This window comes from Anoplopoma fimbria, chromosome 2 (genome assembly GCF_027596085.1).
Source record: "Anoplopoma fimbria isolate UVic2021 breed Golden Eagle Sablefish chromosome 2, Afim_UVic_2022, whole genome shotgun sequence".
In the NCBI taxonomy this organism is placed as follows: Eukaryota; Metazoa; Chordata; class Actinopteri; order Perciformes; family Anoplopomatidae; genus Anoplopoma; species Anoplopoma fimbria.
The window spans coordinates 17264847-17283260 of record NC_072450.1 but is presented as its reverse complement, the minus strand read 5'-3'; the positions used below and the strand labels follow the sequence as shown (position 1 = coordinate 17283260).

General features: G+C 38.5%; 2 protein-coding genes across 2 annotated transcripts; both read left to right on the top strand.

Moving 5' to 3' along the window:
* Positions 1 to 2762: 2762 nt before the first annotated feature.
* Positions 2763 to 5231, top strand: nrn1lb (neuritin 1-like b). The gene is made up of 3 exons (XM_054617131.1): positions 2763 to 2817; positions 4437 to 4584; positions 4922 to 5231. The coding sequence occupies exons 1-3, from the start codon at positions 2763 to 2765 to the stop codon at positions 5229 to 5231; spliced, it is 513 nt and encodes a 170-aa protein (XP_054473106.1).
* Positions 5232 to 9589: 4358 nt separating this feature from the next.
* slc38a8b (solute carrier family 38 member 8b) lies at positions 9590 to 14956 on the top strand. The gene is made up of 10 exons (XM_054619757.1): positions 9590 to 9778; positions 10434 to 10632; positions 11817 to 11973; positions 12273 to 12377; positions 12498 to 12555; positions 13097 to 13211; positions 13296 to 13443; positions 13623 to 13825; positions 14013 to 14064; positions 14854 to 14956. The coding sequence occupies exons 1-10, from the start codon at positions 9590 to 9592 to the stop codon at positions 14954 to 14956; spliced, it is 1329 nt and encodes a 442-aa protein (XP_054475732.1).
* The last annotated feature ends 3458 nt before the right edge of the window (positions 14957 to 18414 follow it).

Below are 18414 nucleotides of genomic sequence, written 5' to 3'. Positions count from 1 at the left end.
AATAGAATATGTGACGCACTTCCCACACTTTTTACAATCAGATATCTGGCTGTTAAACTGTCCACCTAAAGCTTTTAGGGGGTGTTTTTTTTTTTTGATGCAATGACTCAAGCAGTAATCGACATCCATGTGTCTCGGACAGACAGAGAGTCTGCAGAATTTCTTTCTATCTAAAGTATTCTGATGTCTGCTGTAGAAACCCTCAAACCCACAAGTCTGTTTTATGATTTATTAATTTTTTCTGTGTGTTCTTTAGATTTCTTTGTTTGCAATAATCACAATACACATTATTTTCTCGTCCATGCAAATCAAAATTCTTGAACCAGGTAGAAAACTACGAGCTGACGCATTTAAAGGGATATCGTATCTGTCCTGATTGAAACCTTATACACAAAAATTAATGAAGCTTTAAGGTCGCTTTAGGCCTGGGCCTTACTTATTATGTCATCAGATATTTACTGATTTAAATCAAAATTCTGCATGTTGCAGTGTTCCTATTTTATTTAGACAGTTATTTTACAGCTGCTTCTGTTTAGGCAACATTTAAAAAATGGCTTCCTTTGTTTGTCGAATGATTAAAATATAGTGTTGAAGAATATGTTCATACTTAAAGTAACGGGGGGGAAAAGTTCCCTATATGTTTATATGTATATATATTCAAACAAAATACTTTATTATTGGAATCCATTGTAACCACTGTGAATCTCTCCACAGATGGCTTTTGATGCTGTAACACTGAAACTGTACAGATACACTTGAGGGACATTGATATATATGTCACTTCAACGTGAATTTTAATAAAACATCTAGCACAAGCTATATTATTAGAGTTTCTGCAGATGACACTACTTTTTGGAGCAGAAATACTGCACTGTGGTCCAATAAAGAATGTCTGTGAAATGATCAGACCATAGAGGGAGAGTAGTACATGTGGGCTGCAGAATTTGGGATTCAGTAAACCACACTTAACTGGAAAACTCAAGTGTCAGAACAGGCCCAATTTTACAGGCAGTTGAGACAAGTTTTAGTTAGCGTTTATAGTTTCTTTGGTTTTTTGGTTGTGTTGGGAGGAAGACAATGCAACACTGATTCAGCTGCAGTAAAAAAAACCTATAGAAACAGGGATGATAAGATGATACCTTTTCTGTTGTAAAGCATTATAATGATGATGGATGCTTCACATTGACAAAGAAAGGACTTTTTGCATGATGATTTGCACTACATTGACAAAAGTATATGGATACTTCAGCCACAAGAACATCCGTGAGGTCAGCCACTGATGTTGGACAGTAACGGTGCTCCATGACAGCCGACAGGTTGGATGGGTTTGAACTCAAGGTTTTTCTTCACAATGACTGGGAAAGGCATTGACCATATGCTTTTAGCATTTGACACAAAGTTGGAGCTCAACTATTCTCTGAAATATTGCTGTATACCGAGCATTAAGATTGTTCTGAAAAGGAACTACTGTAAGGGCCAAACAAAACAGCCCCAGTAAATCCTGAAACCCACAGGACCCTTACCCCAGGCAATCTTTGCATACAAATGCATCAACATGCAACAACAACAGAAATCCTGAGAGATCAAATATATCTGAAAATCTGTGGAATGACTTCAACAGACTTCTACAGTCGTGTTTCTCAGACACCTCACATCCAGCTCGATTGATCCTGATCACATCAGTCAGGTAAGAAAGTACAAAAACCTGATGTTTCACAAAGAAGCACAGCTGGAATTGCTGGCGAAGTTCCCATGATGTATTGATTCAGGCCAGTAGCTTCAGATGCACACAGATTATTATTCTGCAGTTAATGGTTGTTTTAAGCTGCAGATTAACAATGGGTTACCATTCCTCCTGTGTCAGTATACAGATGTGAACAGGGACTTATACTAATGCACAGAGTGTGAGCCATCTGGGGGGCGTAGCAGGGGATTTGGAGGCCGAGAAGAAGAGGAGGATGTAAGACACAAACTCAAGTAAGAAAAGTTGGGAACAAGGTAGATGGTTTAAAATCACCTATCTAAAGTAAGGGTCTGTACGTGTCCAACCTTTAGTTCAGAGTGTTAAACACATACAGCGCTCTTCAATAACCCATCATGACCCACTTAGCTGTGGATGATTCTCATGTGTCGCTGCTATTCTCAGAGGGCGCTCTGCGTCTGTGTTGGACTCCCAGGTGAGCTGGATTCTCTTATCCTCAGTGGGACTTCATCCATCTGTCCACATGAAAACGAAAATCCTCCTGACACTTCTGATTACGTTTTCCCTCTACTTTTATTTGTGACAAACTCCTTGTTTTTGCAACAAGCAAAAGTGTGTAAACAAGGCAGAGGTGGTGAAAAATGATGACGTATATAATTTATTTGTGTTTCAAATAAATGTACTTAATACTAAAGACCGGAAATGAGTACTCTCTAATCCAGTGTGCTGTGTTGTGATGCTGTCATTGGTCTGCTGCCTCCCAGCTCTCTATGGCTCTCTCCTCGTGCCCCTCCCTGTGTGCACATGTACGCACACACACGCACACAGCATCCTCTTACTCTCTGCGATGCAACAGCCCCTTTCACAGTTAATCCAGACCGGTTGTGCATCGTGCATTGCTGTGCTTTTGCAATCTGATGAACTCCCAACGGATGGCAGAGCATATCACATTTTAAAGCAGCAACTTTGCACTCTTTGGATTTACAGTCAGTGGGAGCTTCACATCTGAGCCTCTGGTTCAGAGGTGGGACTCAGTTCCACGGGACTCGTGGAACCACCGATGAGGTCCCAACCAGGCATGGCGAACGTGCTGCTGCCCACCGCTCTCTGCCTCAGTAAGGATGTTTCTTTAATTGTTGTCTCAGTGTGTTGACTATGTGCATTTAAGGTTTCTGGAAAACGTTTTTTAAGTGCTGAATTTGCTCTTGCCCGTCTTTTGTTGCACACAGTTTTCCTGATGTGTCTTTTTTTATGTACATATGTCTTGAAACTCAGGTTGATCAGTCAAATTAGCAGGTTGGTCAGAAAAAACCCCAAAGTAGTGAAGTTTTCTGTTGAGGGATATTAAATTTAGCTTGTTCTAAAACTGAGGAGAGACAGGTTTTACAAATGCACTTACCTTAATGAAATGCTCACCGTCCCCTGTTCTGATTGTCTCCCGCCTCTCGCCTGCAGTGTCTGTGTGTGTGTGTGTGTGTGTGCATTTTTAGGTACAACATTTAGTATTAAGGTGCAAATTCTACTATCTATCTTTCTAGTTCCTTTTTCCCAGTAAGTTTGCTTTACAGAAGGCAAAGAACCGTTTTCATGAATGGAAACACTTATCGTCACTGGATTTATTATATGACAACGACTGAATGACTCTAAAGTGATTTACCAAATGTTTTACAGTAAAATCACGCTAAAAGTTATTATGGGATAAACAATAATTTAACAACACAGATCAATATAAGCTTGCAAATAAAACAATAAACAAAAAACAGTTTTTAACTATTTGTATCAATACACGTTATTAATAAGCTATTGAGGCAGCATCTAGACCTCGGCATTACTCATCTGTCTGAGGCATACACAGGGAAAAAGATGGGAAAATCACTTTTCTAACCCTTAAGATAGCTATACAGTAGATCAAATATTTACCCACTATCAAGTATAAAGATGGGACATTTTCAAATAATTACAATAATGCATGTTTTTTTGAAGTAAGTTGATGGTTTAAGGATGAAGTTGACCTTCAGGTAAGTGCTACTTGTGGTTGCAAAGGTTGGCCGGCCCCTGGCCTTTTTAACGATGTGTCTAAAAGTACATGGCTGCTCCTGCACCCTTAAGGTCCGGGGCTGTTTTCTGTGTTTTGGACGCTCTAGTTAAAATGAAGGGAATTAATAATGCTTCAAGTAACTAAAGGTAGCAGTCGGATAAAACATCTGCACACACGTATAAATGTCTGACATCTGTCAATAGTAATCATAAATAAATCTAAATCATAGATTGACGACTGAAACAAACCTCCACAGGTTAATGCAAACATGTCCTCTATTCCAAATCAATGTCTAAATATTCCAGTAAAACCTTGATTCACAACTTTCAGGAATATTTCAGTGACTCAACTCAAACCAGGCTCAGAGGGACACGTCACGTATGAGCTGATCAATGCACTCAGACAGCTCACACAGGGTTTTGTAGTCCTACACTGAATTTGGCTTTGAGGTTGTATAATCCGTCCAGATGAATGGAATACAACATACTATACCAATATTTTCTGTATTTGTTTGATCCATCTAAGCACCAGATGGATCATGTCTCTATGAACACAATGTGCTTCACTCCACGAGATGAAATCCCTGACCCAAAGAATCTAGAGTTTTTATTCATATTCACTTATTAATACCCCTTTTTATATTTTTTTTTCTCAAGGTTAAAATATACTTTTGTCTTGTCTCTTCCTCTCCATTAGGCCTGGTCACTGTGTGCTTCGGAGCTGCGATTCCCATTTCATGTGGTTCCATCTACAAGAGTTTTGCTCAGTGTTTACTCACACTCGGGGACAGCTTGGTGGATACACAAAAAGACCAGAACACACAGGACATTGATGCAATCTGCAGGTGTGTGTCTGCCCATCACTGTGGTAACCATCCAGTAAACTGCTTGTCTGTCTTGATACAACTTGTCTCGAATTGAAAAATCCTTAAAGCTGATATTATGATTAGTCGTATTGGCCCCCCTAGCGATGTGGCACTAGCGATGTTAGTGTAAGTCAGTTAGGGATTATAACTTAGAAAGGTAATTAAATACCAGACCAGCAACATGAAGAGTTAAACCAGGGGCACATTTTAACTCAGGTGTTTTTGACTCACTATTCTCTCATCACTGTATTGTTGCATCTTGGCTTGCAGTCATCACATTTCTTCACTGACATCTCCTCATGTTGGTTCCTTGAAGGTCCTGGAATGCATTTCATGTTTGTGCCAACTCCGCTCTGGCCGGCTGTCCCGGTGAAGCAGCAGCCGTTTGGGAGTCTCTGAGACAAGAGTCCAGGAAGACGCAATTCTCTGGAAACCTCTATGACATGTGTGCCAGCCGCACCACCCTCCCATCCAGCACCGTGCCTGCACCCGCGCCACAGAGCCCTCCCACCTCCGACCAGGCCAACCAGGATAAACTGAAAGGGAAAACGAACAAGCACAGCCCCACCTTCAACTCACTGTTGCTCCCTGTATGCAGCACCTTGCTACTTCTTCTCAGGTGTTAATTAACCCATTGAGTCTTTCAGTCAGACAGCTGGTGGTCAGGTCAGCGTCCAGCTCCGCGTACCATCCAAACACAGGAGGGTAAACTCTCTTCACAAGTCGGACTCATCATGATTACATATCGATCCTAAAATAAGGAGTTTAATAACTGGATCAAAATGAAAAAACAAAGGGAGCATCTATTTAGGCATTTAATAGTGATGTTGAAATTATCATATGTCTTGATCTCAGAAAGAAGTTGACAAAGAAGTTGCTTTCATTCTGACAAGTATTCAACTGTTCAACTGTGTCACTTAGGATGAGTGGACGATTGATTGTGATTAAATTCACATTGTCTACTATTGCTTGGTCACATTATAAAGGCTGGAGCAATGAACAGTTAATGAAGATAACGGCCTTCCGACTCTCTGAGATATCTTAGCCGAAAGACAAATCTCAAAGTCAAAATTAAAAGCTAATATTTGTTGTAAAAAAATATGTTTATCACTACTGCAGTACACCAGGAACACTGCCTGATTTATTTTTAGGACAAAAGAGATTTTAAGGGATGCCAGGTGTTCAAATGTGCTTGTGATCCAATCAGGTGTGATCCAGAGTAGAGTATTATTGCAGGCTGCAAAACTGTGTTTTTGTGCAGTTTAATTCATCATCCTGTTTGACCTGTTTAATATCAGAGAATTAGATTTCGTGGGGGAGCATGCTTTGCAGTGTATGTATGATGTCGCAAAATGTCATCACTTGTTTAAACTGTGTCATTTCATGTGACCCCTTTCAGTGGTTTTCAGTCCTTCTTGAAGCAGTTATATGTTGCTTTTTCTATTCTGTTATGTAATGTTTCACTAAACAATTTAATAATTGTATGCATCCCATGTAGAGCAATTAAAAAGGATACAGAGCACACACTCTCAATATAATAAGATAATAATCACAAATAATTACACCAAATACATGCTAAGTGCAAAGGTCAGTGGTGGAAGGAGGGAGTGGGATGTTTCCCAAGTTTCATCCTTCTAACATTAACAGTGGCTATAAAGTTATTTATTGTTGTATAACTTTATGTTGTTAATGAGCTGCAAACACGGACTGCATTTTATTTACTGGTTTTCACAATACCAATTTATTTACTGAATTGTTTTCAGTTATTTTGTTATTTGTATCAATCTATTTTTCTCACTGCAGTATAGAGTGATATATGCCTCTTTGATTCACTCTTTTAACCCGACAACAAACTTGAATTAAAGGTGCACTGACAAACACAGACCAGAGTTATTTTCCTTAAATCGCAGCTATGACTTTTTTTGAAGTCATGGGTTTTTGAGTCAGTTGTATGTGTGTGTGTGTGTGTGTGTGTGTGTGTGTGTGTGTGTGTGTGTGTGTGTGTGTGTGTGTGTGTGTGTGTGTGTGTGTGTGTGTGTGTGTGTGTGTGTGTGTGTATGTGAGTGTGTGTGGTTGTAATCTTAATACTCTTAAGCTGTTTCATAACAGCAGAATCATGAGTAGATTAATCCTGTCTGTCTTTATTCATCCACAGTGTAGCAGGTTGCACCTCGAAACCCTTGAAGGCAGTCTTAGTGCCCTCGGAGCACGGAGCATAAATACCGTAATTTCTAAATGAATGATGATTGGTTGTGTGGCGTTTTGCCGTGTCAGCATCCCCATGACTTGAACATGAAGTGAGCAGGTATGACATCTAAAGGTCAGAGATGATAACTTAATAATTGCAGCGGTCACTTAAACCTCAGGCAAACGTCCTGCTTTATATTCTGCTTAAAGATTCATGTGTTACACTGATTAAATGCTACCATGCCGCTTCTGTAACCCAAAGTTCACAGGTTTAATGGCTGATTTAAATAGTGCTGCTTCACAGATTTCACAGTTGATTCCAGATGCGGCCTGCACAAAATTTGCAAGACGACCTGATTACATTTTCAATCTGAAATCAGACTGTGTGTCAAAAACTCTCTGGCCTTGTCTATTTTTACTGACAGACTAAATGTTTAAAAGCCAGATTATAACCCTGATTTGGTCATGATGACAAAACGTGGGAGGTCACGATGGTCAGAGAGGGGATTCAAATCTGCTGCTGTCTGACTCAGTCAGAGCTTCTATGAATATATCGACCGGGATTGATTTTTACACATGAAATATGAACAATGTTACTGTAGTTTGAGTAAGAATCTAAAGGTAGTGTGCCTCTAGATTTATAAACAACTACAAACATCCATTGTGTCTATTTTCAGTCAGGAATATAAAAAAATGTGTGCTACCACCTTACACAGTGGGTGTTTTTTTTTTCTTAAAATAATTTTAGACAACTAACTAATCCAGATTAATGAAGGGTTCCAGGCCTCTATATCACTGCATTTCAGATGACCAGACTCAATTTATATATATTTTATGTGGTCTGCCAAAAAAAATAATTTGTAGCTCCAGATCCACTTTCTGCCAGGACCAACATGTTCTCAACCAACTCTTCACATACTGACGATTTGTCAGACCTAATGCACTTGCTTAGGTTTAGGCAACAAAACCCTCAGTTGGGTTGAGGAAACACATCATTGTTTCGTCCATAAGCAAAGTCCTGTGTTTGTTTGATCCATCCACCTCCACCCTGTGTGTTTTGTTTTAGTGATTACACTACGACATCACACTCCTTTTTCTCTGTGTTTCTAATAATGGCATGGCTGGCTTTATATTGTAGTTATTTGAAAGCCAAGAACGTCTCATACAGACACTAAAGGGAGTTTTGTCGGCGTCAGAGGCTGAGGGGCGGGACAAATTGTTGGTATTTGTCGCTGTGGGAATTAAAACGTGCTGTCAAGTCTTATATTCTTTAAATCTTCTTTTTGATGGTCCATCAACATCCTTTCATAATGAAATATAATGACTGTCATCATCTTGGGTAACTTCATTAAAAATGTATAAGACTTTTTTTAAAGTGAAGTCCTGAGATATTTCTGAAAACAGCCTGGAGTAAAAACTAACTAGGTCTTTGAATTGTCCCCAGAACACCTTGGTGCGCCTGCTCACTCTAATCTCTCTTCATCCTGCATTTCACTTGAAAAAAATCTGTAACATCACCATGAAATCTTTTTAAGGTGCCCCAAAGACTTCACATTCTGCGCCCAGCTGTTGAAATACTCGAGATGCAAGCAAAAGTTAATTATTCTTCAGAAAGAGTGAGGTTTTAGAACAATGTCAATGGGATTTTGACCAATGCTCTCTAACAGATGGTGTGTAACATGAACATGGCTGAGATTATGAATTCCATGTGTAGCAGATTGTGCTATCCAATCCATATGCCAGGGACCTTATTTCACTAGTACATTAACTAATGCTCCAAAGAAATCAAATCAAAGACAGATGCTGTCTTATGTTTCTGTGTGTCTTTTTGATTTATATCTATGTGAGTTTAGGCTTTTATAAATAACTCCTATGTAACTAACTTTATTTTTGATCAGAAGGTAAAGCTAATTAGATGTAAAATGTTTAAAAAATATGTTTGTGAAAAATGACCTGATGATCTGTGTAATATCTTTATTGTTTCAGGTAAACAAACGTAAACTCTTCAAATAGTCAGGAGACATGGCGAGAGAGATGGGACATTAAAAAAATTGAGGACTTTAATGACAATAAATTACCTTAAAGATCCTTAAGCTGTTTCTTAATTTTGTGATCCTTATGTCAAAATCTAATTTTGCCACATTCTATTCTTTCAGTTTTGGGTTTACTTAATAAAATTACAACTGAGTCTGAATAAGAGTGAGGTTGATTCGGGATTTACTCCTGCTTGAAAAAGCAGTTAACGTGTTTCTTTTCAAATGTAATTTAAACAAAAACAACAACAAGACCAAATATGAGTACTAGGGGGACAGTATTTCTGCACTGGAGCACCTTTATAGGTTAATCCGGCCATTCTGACATGCACATTATTTGAACTATTACATACCTTATGTTTTTATAATTTCCCTTAATGGTTTGGAAGCTCCCCTTTTGTGCACCATCTACATATCATATCTTAAGCAGTGACCTACTTCACAGAAAGACTGACTTAGAGAGAGAGAGAGAGAGAGAGACAAAAGCAAACATACACACTTTAGTGACAAATTTGTCACCTCAGAGTGAAATGTTTAATAGTCAAAATGTCAAATTAGACCACGTGAATTGTGTGTGCGCGTGGGTGTAGGCTATATATATTTGCATGGTTTCCCACTCACCAGGTTTACTTGTAGAGAAACTCAGGAGGAGAAACCAAACACCTGGACTATACTTTGAAAGAGTTGTTGAAAATCTTTCTTCAAGCGTGTCAGTTAAAGCTTCTCATCCCGGTGCCGTGCGTCTCGGAGCTTGGTTCAGGATCATGGAGGAACTGGCTCGGGAGAGCATCAGCCTGCTGGCCCGGTCTGCGTCGCACGCGGACCCTCCGCGGCTCGGCTCGTTCGGCGCGGTGTTCATCATGCTGAAGTCTGCGCTCGGAGCCGGACTGCTCAACTTCCCCTGGGCTTTCCAGAAGGCAGGAGGAGTGTCTACTGCCGTCTGTGTGGAGCTGGTGAGGACCAAAACACCTGCAACATTCACCAACTGCTGTTTTCAGTGATGTTTAATACAGGCTTAGTGTGCATTGGAAAAGGCCCTGCATGAATAGGCCTACACATACTGTCATTGGATTATTAAGAACTTTAAACAGCAAAAGCCTCAATTGTATTGAACTGTATCTTAATATACAGTATCTCGCTCGTCAAGAGCTTTTGGGGGGTTAGTTTGGCTGTTGGCCTGCAGACTGTGTGTGTAGAGATTCACCGCCCCTCAGTCTCTCCCTGGTGTGAAAGAGGCACATCTTTTCACAGGTGAGCTCTAATGAAGCTTACAGTTTAGGTGAGGACCTAAACTTTCATTGTGCTGTGGCAAAAATGTGTGTCTGTGTGTGTGTGTGTGTGTGTGTGTGTGTGTGTGTGTGTGTGTGTGTGTGTGTGTGTGTGTGTGTGTGTTTCATGGATGGATTTGCATTCTTACTTTCCAAGAACAGACCCAGGGGCCTTCTAGCCTCTGATGGCTCTTGATCTCAATTTGAGTCCTTTTCCTGTTTACAAACAGTTAGTCTATATTCAAAGTAAACAAGAGAGGGAACCTCCATTAGAACAGGCAGAATTATCTTTATGGGTCCCGTTGTCTTATGATGCGTATTAATGATGTGTGTCCTGCAGGTTTCGCTGGTCTTCCTCATCAGTGGTTTGGTCATCCTGGGCTATGCCTCATCAGTCAGCAGACAGAAGACGTATCAGGATGTGGTAAGAGAGGTGTGCGGAGGAGCTGTGGGTCAACTCTGTGAAGTCTGTTTCTGCTTCAACCTCTTCATGATATGTGTCGCCTTCCTGGTGGTGGTGCAGGACCAGCTGGACAAACGTAAGGGCTGAATGACATTATATTATTTCACGATATAGGTTCTCTCATTACTTACAATGGACCACTTGGTCAATGGTTGTAGCTTACAGGCTCCATCCTTTATTTTCACCTCTCTGTAAAGAAAGTATCCATAAACCACAATGCCAATGGGTTTGAATCACCTTTGTTGCATCTCTCACTCCCTCTTTTCATCTTTCTGCTATGTCTCTACTGTTAGCTTACTTTTTGAAGTTCAACATTTTTTTTAATTGGTGAATTTATCTATCCATGTTATGCAGCTCATTTGTTTCCATTCGCATTAAACTGATTAATTATAATATAATAATAAATATATTATTTAAAATAAAATGTAAATGATGTACATATTGGTATAATATAATATATATCATTTACATATATATCATTTACATTTTATTTTAAATAATATATTTATTATACATATATATAGTATATGCAGAGAATACAATTACAACACAAACAAGGAATGAGAAATACAAGACGTATGTGCAAATGTGTGCATTAAACACACAACAACATGCATCCACAGTGTAAATAAGTGATTAAAAGATGCTGAGAAGATAAAAAATACGTGTGCCTGTATTGGAGCATAATGTTTTCATGTTATTAGGAGTTTGTGATCAATTTAGCAGCCATTTCCATATCAAAAAATTAATCTCTCAGACCTCAAATCATCCGCACTTTAATTTTCCTTCTAGCTAGTATTAGGGTAAAAACATGTGACTGGGAGCAGTAATACCACCCATTTTTCATTTTTCCCTTTGTCGTTTTGTCCATCTCAAACGCTTCAAATCCCTTTAATGTTTGTGTTCTGTTCCAATTTTAAACAGACCACTTGATTGGATTTACAAACACACCGCCTCCCAAAAAAAATCCATCAATGGTCAGAGATTCTGCACAGAGCACATTGCATATGGAGCATTTAACTGTAGTGAGATTTGAACACGTATGCATGAATTGTTGTTTTCATTATTCTTTATGTTCATTCACCAACGTTAATGTGTTCATGTTGCAGCCATTGAAACAGCATAAACCCGACTTTTAAGCAGGGGACACAAAAATAAATGAATCTGTAAATTATTCTGTGAGCATGCAGACTTTATTATATTGCAGCTAATCTTATGTCTGCATGTTGCAGCAGATAAATAGACGTGTTCTTCTTCCAGTGTGTATTTCTTTATATGACACGGTGACCGGGTCAAGTGAGGGAGAGATGCCGTATCACTGGTACTCCGACCAACGGTTTGCCCTCTTCATCGTGTGCCTCTTCATCATCTTACCCCTGTCCATCCCAAAAGAAATCGGCATCCAGAAATACACAAGGTATCTGTAGTAACAATTTCATCCAGTCGATTGTGTCTAACTTTATGTGATTTAATCAGATTCAGAATCGGTTTATTGCCTAGTTCGCTTGCACATATAAGGAATTTGGCTCGTTGATTGGTGCATTCCAATAAAAACAGTGCAATAGTATAAGACATCATTTAAAAATAAAAATATGAAAATCTACATTAGAATATGATAAACAGAGAAACTATACAAGAGTATGTTAAAATCAGTCTGTTATTAAAGTGTTATGTGTATATTTAAATGGTTTCCTAACGGCTTTCTCCTTATGTCAGTGTGTTGGGAACGCTGGCTGCTACGTATCTGTGTGTGGCAGTGATTGTCAAATATTACATGATGGAGAGCCACACTGCTATAATAACTCCAGAGCACAGCCAAGGGTCAGTCACACTGTTTGTAATGGATGCATTTGTGTTTGTGTGTTTATCATTGGTTTCTCATTGTATACAGCTGTTGAATTGTGTGCATCAATAAATGTATGTGTGTGTTTGTTTTTTCAGTGTGGGTTCATGGGCTTCAATGTTCAGTGTTGTGCCGACCATCTGCTTTGGCTTCCAGGTACGATCAACTTCAGGCTTTAAGTCTGAAAGCAGTCAGTTTTGACGTTTGGCATTCAAGTGGTTTAATATGGAGTTAATATTGTCAGAATGAGGAAATTATTTTAAGTTCATCTATTGTTTTTCTCAGAATGCCCATATCATCTGAGGTCTTTGCCCACTTCCCAGTATTACTGTAATAATATAACTGGCCGTTTTTTGATTGTAAAATATCTCAACAATGAATGCTAACGCTTACGTCATTTTAGTTATTTATTATACCTTTACTGTGTCATTACTATTTATAATACTTGTTTTTATCTTGGTTTTATACTCGTTTATCTTATTTGTTCATATGCACTATCCACTTTACTGCTGTAATCCTGCAAATTTACCTGCTGGGGGACTACTAAAGGATTATCTTATCTTATTTTAGAAATTAATGCAAGACACTATTCTTTGCATTCAAAAAACTACTAAGCTACTAAAGCAGCCATGACTCTTAATAGAAAAAAGTCCCCCAAACTGACCTCAGTAATCAAAGTGTCTGTGTGTGTTTGCAGTGCCATGAAGCCTGTATTGCGATCTATAGCAGCATGGAGAACCAGAAACTCTCCCACTGGGTGTTCATCTCTGTGGTCTCCATGATTTTCTGTTTACTCATCTACACTCTGACCGGTGAGTTCAACTCTAAAGCGTTGACTTCTGTGCATTATGTGCTCAATTGAAACCTGTAAATCACATTCCCTCTCTCATCTCCAGGTGTTTACGGCTTCATGACGTTTGGACGAGTGGTTGCCTCTGATATTTTGATGTCATATCCAGGAAATGATGTGGTCATGATAATCTCCAGACTACTTTTTGGAATATCAATCATCACTATCTATCCTATTATTCTTCTTCTGGGGAGGTGAGTGACATCGGAGTTGTTTTTTTTGTATTGTGTGAGTTTTTGTGTTTGTTTTAACACCTAAGATGTTGTTTTTGTGTGTGTGTGTGTGTGTGTGTGTGTGTGTGTGTGTGTGTGTGTGTGTGTGTGTGTGTGTGTGTGTGTGTGTGTGTGTGTGTGTGTGTGTGTGTGTGTGTCAGATCTGTCATCCTGAACCTGGTGCTGCGTATTCAAAGACGTCGTCAGGGAATCGTCACTCATTTGTTTGAGAGTCGCTGCAGATTCGTTCTCACTGTGATCTGGATCTCCATCACTCTTCTCATCGCCATGTTTGTCCCCGACATGGGGAAGGTCATCAGTGTCATTGGAGGAATCAGCGCCTGCTTCATCTTTGTTTTTCCTGGTATGTAAACAGCCTTAACATATGTATATGTGTATGTGTCTCTGTTTGTAATGACATGATGTGTTGCTTTATGTTTATATATGGTTATATATTTGTTCTATCTTATTATAAAGGTAAATAAATGTAAATGTTGGACTGACCTGTATGGAAGGTGCTATGCAAGTAAAGTTTGGTTTGTGTGTTACAGGTCTTTGCTTGTTGTTCACAATGCAAACTGAATCTGTCACTCCAAAAGTCAGGTGAGTGAGGACCTACAGACTTATATGTGCATGAGATTATTATGATAATTCTTTTACTTAAAGGTCTATAACTTTCAGAAATATTTCCTAGGAATTTCCGAGGAATTTCCTGGAAAGAATCATGTAATTGGTACAAATTATAGGGAAAATAAGAGTGTTTAACCTATATATTTCCAATTAGTTAAGAGAGTTTTTTAGTCACTTCACAGACGACTCAGCTGAAAATGCAAGAATGTAAAATGTTTACACATTTTCAAAATATATTCAAAATATAATGAATTTTTTCTTCAGATAATGAATGAATAATTATTTTTTTCTTGGGTTTAATGGAGATTTTTTGGCAAATAAATTTATATTTCTCTATAATTAGTACCAAATTAGGAAAATAATTGGAAATTACAAATTAAAATTTTACTAAATAAACCATAAACAAGTTAACAGAAAAAACCTGTTGCTGGTTATACAAACAGGACAGTGAGGTTACATGCTGCAGGTAACAATTACAAAAAAGTGATGCAAGTTATCAGTCGGCAACAAATCTTCTCTAATCAGTCATCACCATCCAAGTTCACAAAGTCCTTCTTTAAGACTTTGGACTGTGTTGTCCCAGGTAAGAAGACAAGGAATAAGAAAGTGTCTCTTATTTTGTAGAATAGAAATGAATTAAAGGTCGGTTAGCCCTGTATGGGTAAAAGTTATGAATTAGTTAGGAAGAAGATTCATATTGTTGCCTAACAACTTGGTGTTAAAATACTTCTCCCTCTTGATGTCCCTTGTTCTTCTTTGCAGGGTGGTTTTATCTGTTTGGGGAGTCATAACCATTGTAGTAGGAGCCTTCATCTTCGGACAGAGCACCACCTTTGCTGTCATGGAGCTTTGCAACGAATTCTGATTCTCACACTGTTTTCACCACTACACTATCTGCGGCAGCTGCTTCACTGTGACTTCACAGCGTTTTTTGCACAACTGAACGTTGCATTTGTAAAGGTGGTTTTCGGTTGTATATATCATATCAATGTCCTCCATGACCTGGATATAAAATGTATCTACTCTGTTAGAATATTTCTCTGTGTGTGATGTGCAAATATTGGATTTAAAAGGACAATAATATAATGTCAAAGAGAAGAATAAGATGTTAAGTATTTCATTGTTAGGTATGTGTAGAAAAATATTGTTTGAGTATTTGTTTTATCATTCTAATTGGTATACCAATAATATACTTTTAGTATATAAGATGAGCATTCACAAATGTTGCCTCTTTGAGTCTTCATCGTGCTTGCAAATCCCTGCCAGGGGGCAGTATTGTACTATAGAAGAATTATTTATTTATTTGCATTGTCATTCATTCAAATATGTGTGCAATTGCCTGTTGTAGACACAGATAACAGAAAAAACATGTACCAGTTTATAACATGCATCAGTAGTATTTTTTTCTTTCAAGAAGCTGATTGTTATCCTTCCTCTGCATTGTTCTAGTCCCTTTTTCTCCTCTGACCTCCACATGGCCTGAATGATACGAGAGATTTACTTCCGAAGCTTTCGTTGAGCACAGATTGATGGCTGAGGTATGCCAAATATCCCTGTTTATTGACTTCCAGCTTAAAGGAGTTATGGCATGCACTCTGTGAACGTGCACATGCTCACAGAGTCTGTTAGTGTATGAGTGTGTAATGATTTACAGTAGATCTAGAAAATGGGCGTTGTATCTGTGCCTGAAGGTGTCTGGTGAAAAGCAACATATCAGCCATGCTAACTCCACATAGGGGCCTACTTATCTGAACCCTCACAAGTAAGAACTGTAGCTGCTGTGTGTTTTCTAGACTGTCTAGAAACACACAGCAGCTACTGATAAATGCTTCAGCTTGCTGTTTATGTGTCATCCTGTGCAGCGGCCTTTGGGGAAAAACCTCAAACTGTGATACTCTACTTGTGTTTAGCTCATGGGATTATATTTCAACCCTGCTGGCCAAATGACTAAATCCACTAAATGCAGGAAAAAGAAAATCCTTGAAAATCACACAAACTCCTTGAATCCTGCAGCTGCACTCAAATGCAACTCAGCAGTCCTGGGAAATTAAACTAACATAAGGGAGACCATGAGCTTATCACTTCAGGTCTTTTTAACTCGTTCCAGACTTTTATGCCTCCAAAAATGAAAGAATGGCCTACCTAGCTAAGGTATGACTTTACAACAGCTATCGCTTTTAGTCATACCAAAAAAAAAAAAACCATTTCAGCCTGAAGGGAACATGAATGTCGGACTGAACAAAATTTCAATCCATCTAATAATTGTTGAGATATTTCAGTCAGGACCAGAGAGGTGGATCAACAGACCAGCCATCCCTAAAGCTGTATCCACCAGCATGGCTGAAACTCCTCCATTATTCTCTGCATTACATTATCTTTTCATTTTCCTCTGTCTGTGAAAAATAATTTCCAGTCCTCATTATTATGTTGTCCCCTGTAGCTACTTTGTTTTTGAAAGATTACTTGTAAAGCAGGGCCTATAGGCTTCTCAAAGTCCTAATTAATGAAATGGCAATTTGTGGCAACGTTCCTTTTAAATCTTAATTGTTTCTGATAAGAACGTCAGCAAGAGCCATGAATGATTCTGTTTCTGTGTGTGTGTGTGTTTGAGTGTGTATGTATGTATGTGTGTGTGTAGTCTCTCACAGTCACTGTCACACCGATTGTAATCTGGATGCCTTTTGTGTTCAGAATGGGAAAAAAGCTATTAAGCTCCTGTTTAATTTGCAGATAGCTGGCAGTTTATGACAAAACGAAAAAAGAGAGATGTTACTGTATCACTGTGTGTGCGTCTAATGGTGGATTGTATGTATGGGATGGTTGTGTGCATATATTCTGTATGACCTTGGTTTCTATCAAGGTTATGACTAGCAGGCTGAGATCATTGTGATGTAGATAACATGCGTCCATCACTTTGCCGCTCAGGCCTTCATTGAAGAGATGACAGCAAATCTTTGACCTCCGGGCTGAACTCTGCGGGATAATCGCTGCAGTGGCAATGAGCTCAGGTGAAGGAGAGGCCTCTGTCACCTTGTGTGAGCGCAGCAGATCAGGCTAACACTAAATCCCGATTGTAATACTAGAAGCGCACTAATGTCTCGAAATGTTTTAACGATGTTTCACCTCTGCTAAATAGTTTCTTGTTGAATTTATAGACAAATTACTGCTTGCAAATAAACCATAATTACGAAAATAACATATTAAATTGCAGGCTGAACAAGATAACTTCATAGTCTACTGACAATCTACTTGATAAATTATAAAATGTATTGATCTATCTTTGGTCATATCCAATTAGATAAGCAAATTTTGAAAATAATATAACAGAAGTTTAGTTAAGCAGGCATTGGAATGTGCATATTTCTATTACATGGAAATAAAAAAGATCCTTTCAATTCCACACCCTGTGCTAGATGTGTTTCTTTTGAAATGTTGGGTCTCAAACCAAAGAGATAAAGGCAAACAAACAAACTGTGAGACTGTACTGATGTCACTTTAAACCGAACATAAGAGGAGGATTTTCAGGTCTACAAAGCCCCAGAACCTGGACTAATTACATTTGCTTCGGAAGTTAGCTATGATGTAAATAAAGAAACATGATTCAGAATAAATCTTATCATTGCATTTGCACACGTGACTATGAATAACAATGAAGAATAGAAAACAGCAGTAAGACTGCATGATTAATTCATTCTTCCGGAATGACAGAACTGTCAACTCAAACTCGTTAGTCACAGGAATGCTTTGAGCTTAATGCTAACATCACAATGACAGTTTAACATGCTGATATTAAGCATGCTAACATTTGCAAATTCCCACTAAACACAAAGTACAGTTTAGTCTGATGTGAATGTCATTAGTTATGCAGATATTTGGTCATATCCAACTATTGGAAAAAATGCAACAGCATTTTATGGCCATTCATCCATTCTCAGGTTATTTCAGTAACGAACAAAATTGTCAACCTTGTGGCGGCACTCTGGATCAGTGAAGTCAGTAGGATGGATAAACTGGAAACCATGAATGTCTGTACACAATTTCATGGATTATGGTTCATGTGTGCGTGTTGAGTTATTCATATCTTGCTGGTGTTAGAGCTTTGAGATGCTATCAACAGAGAGGAAACAACCAAATCCAGGGAAGCACAGATGTTTGGAAGTTGAGTCACAAAGTTTTTTCATTCCATAACAATCAAAAAAGAGACAGAAGAGGTTTCCAAATCTATAATATGCAAAATGCAACAGCATGCCATCTCAATTGAAGATTAATGGTTGAGTTTGTTATTTAACTCTATGATATGGTTCTGTGGCTAGTTGTTCAGTA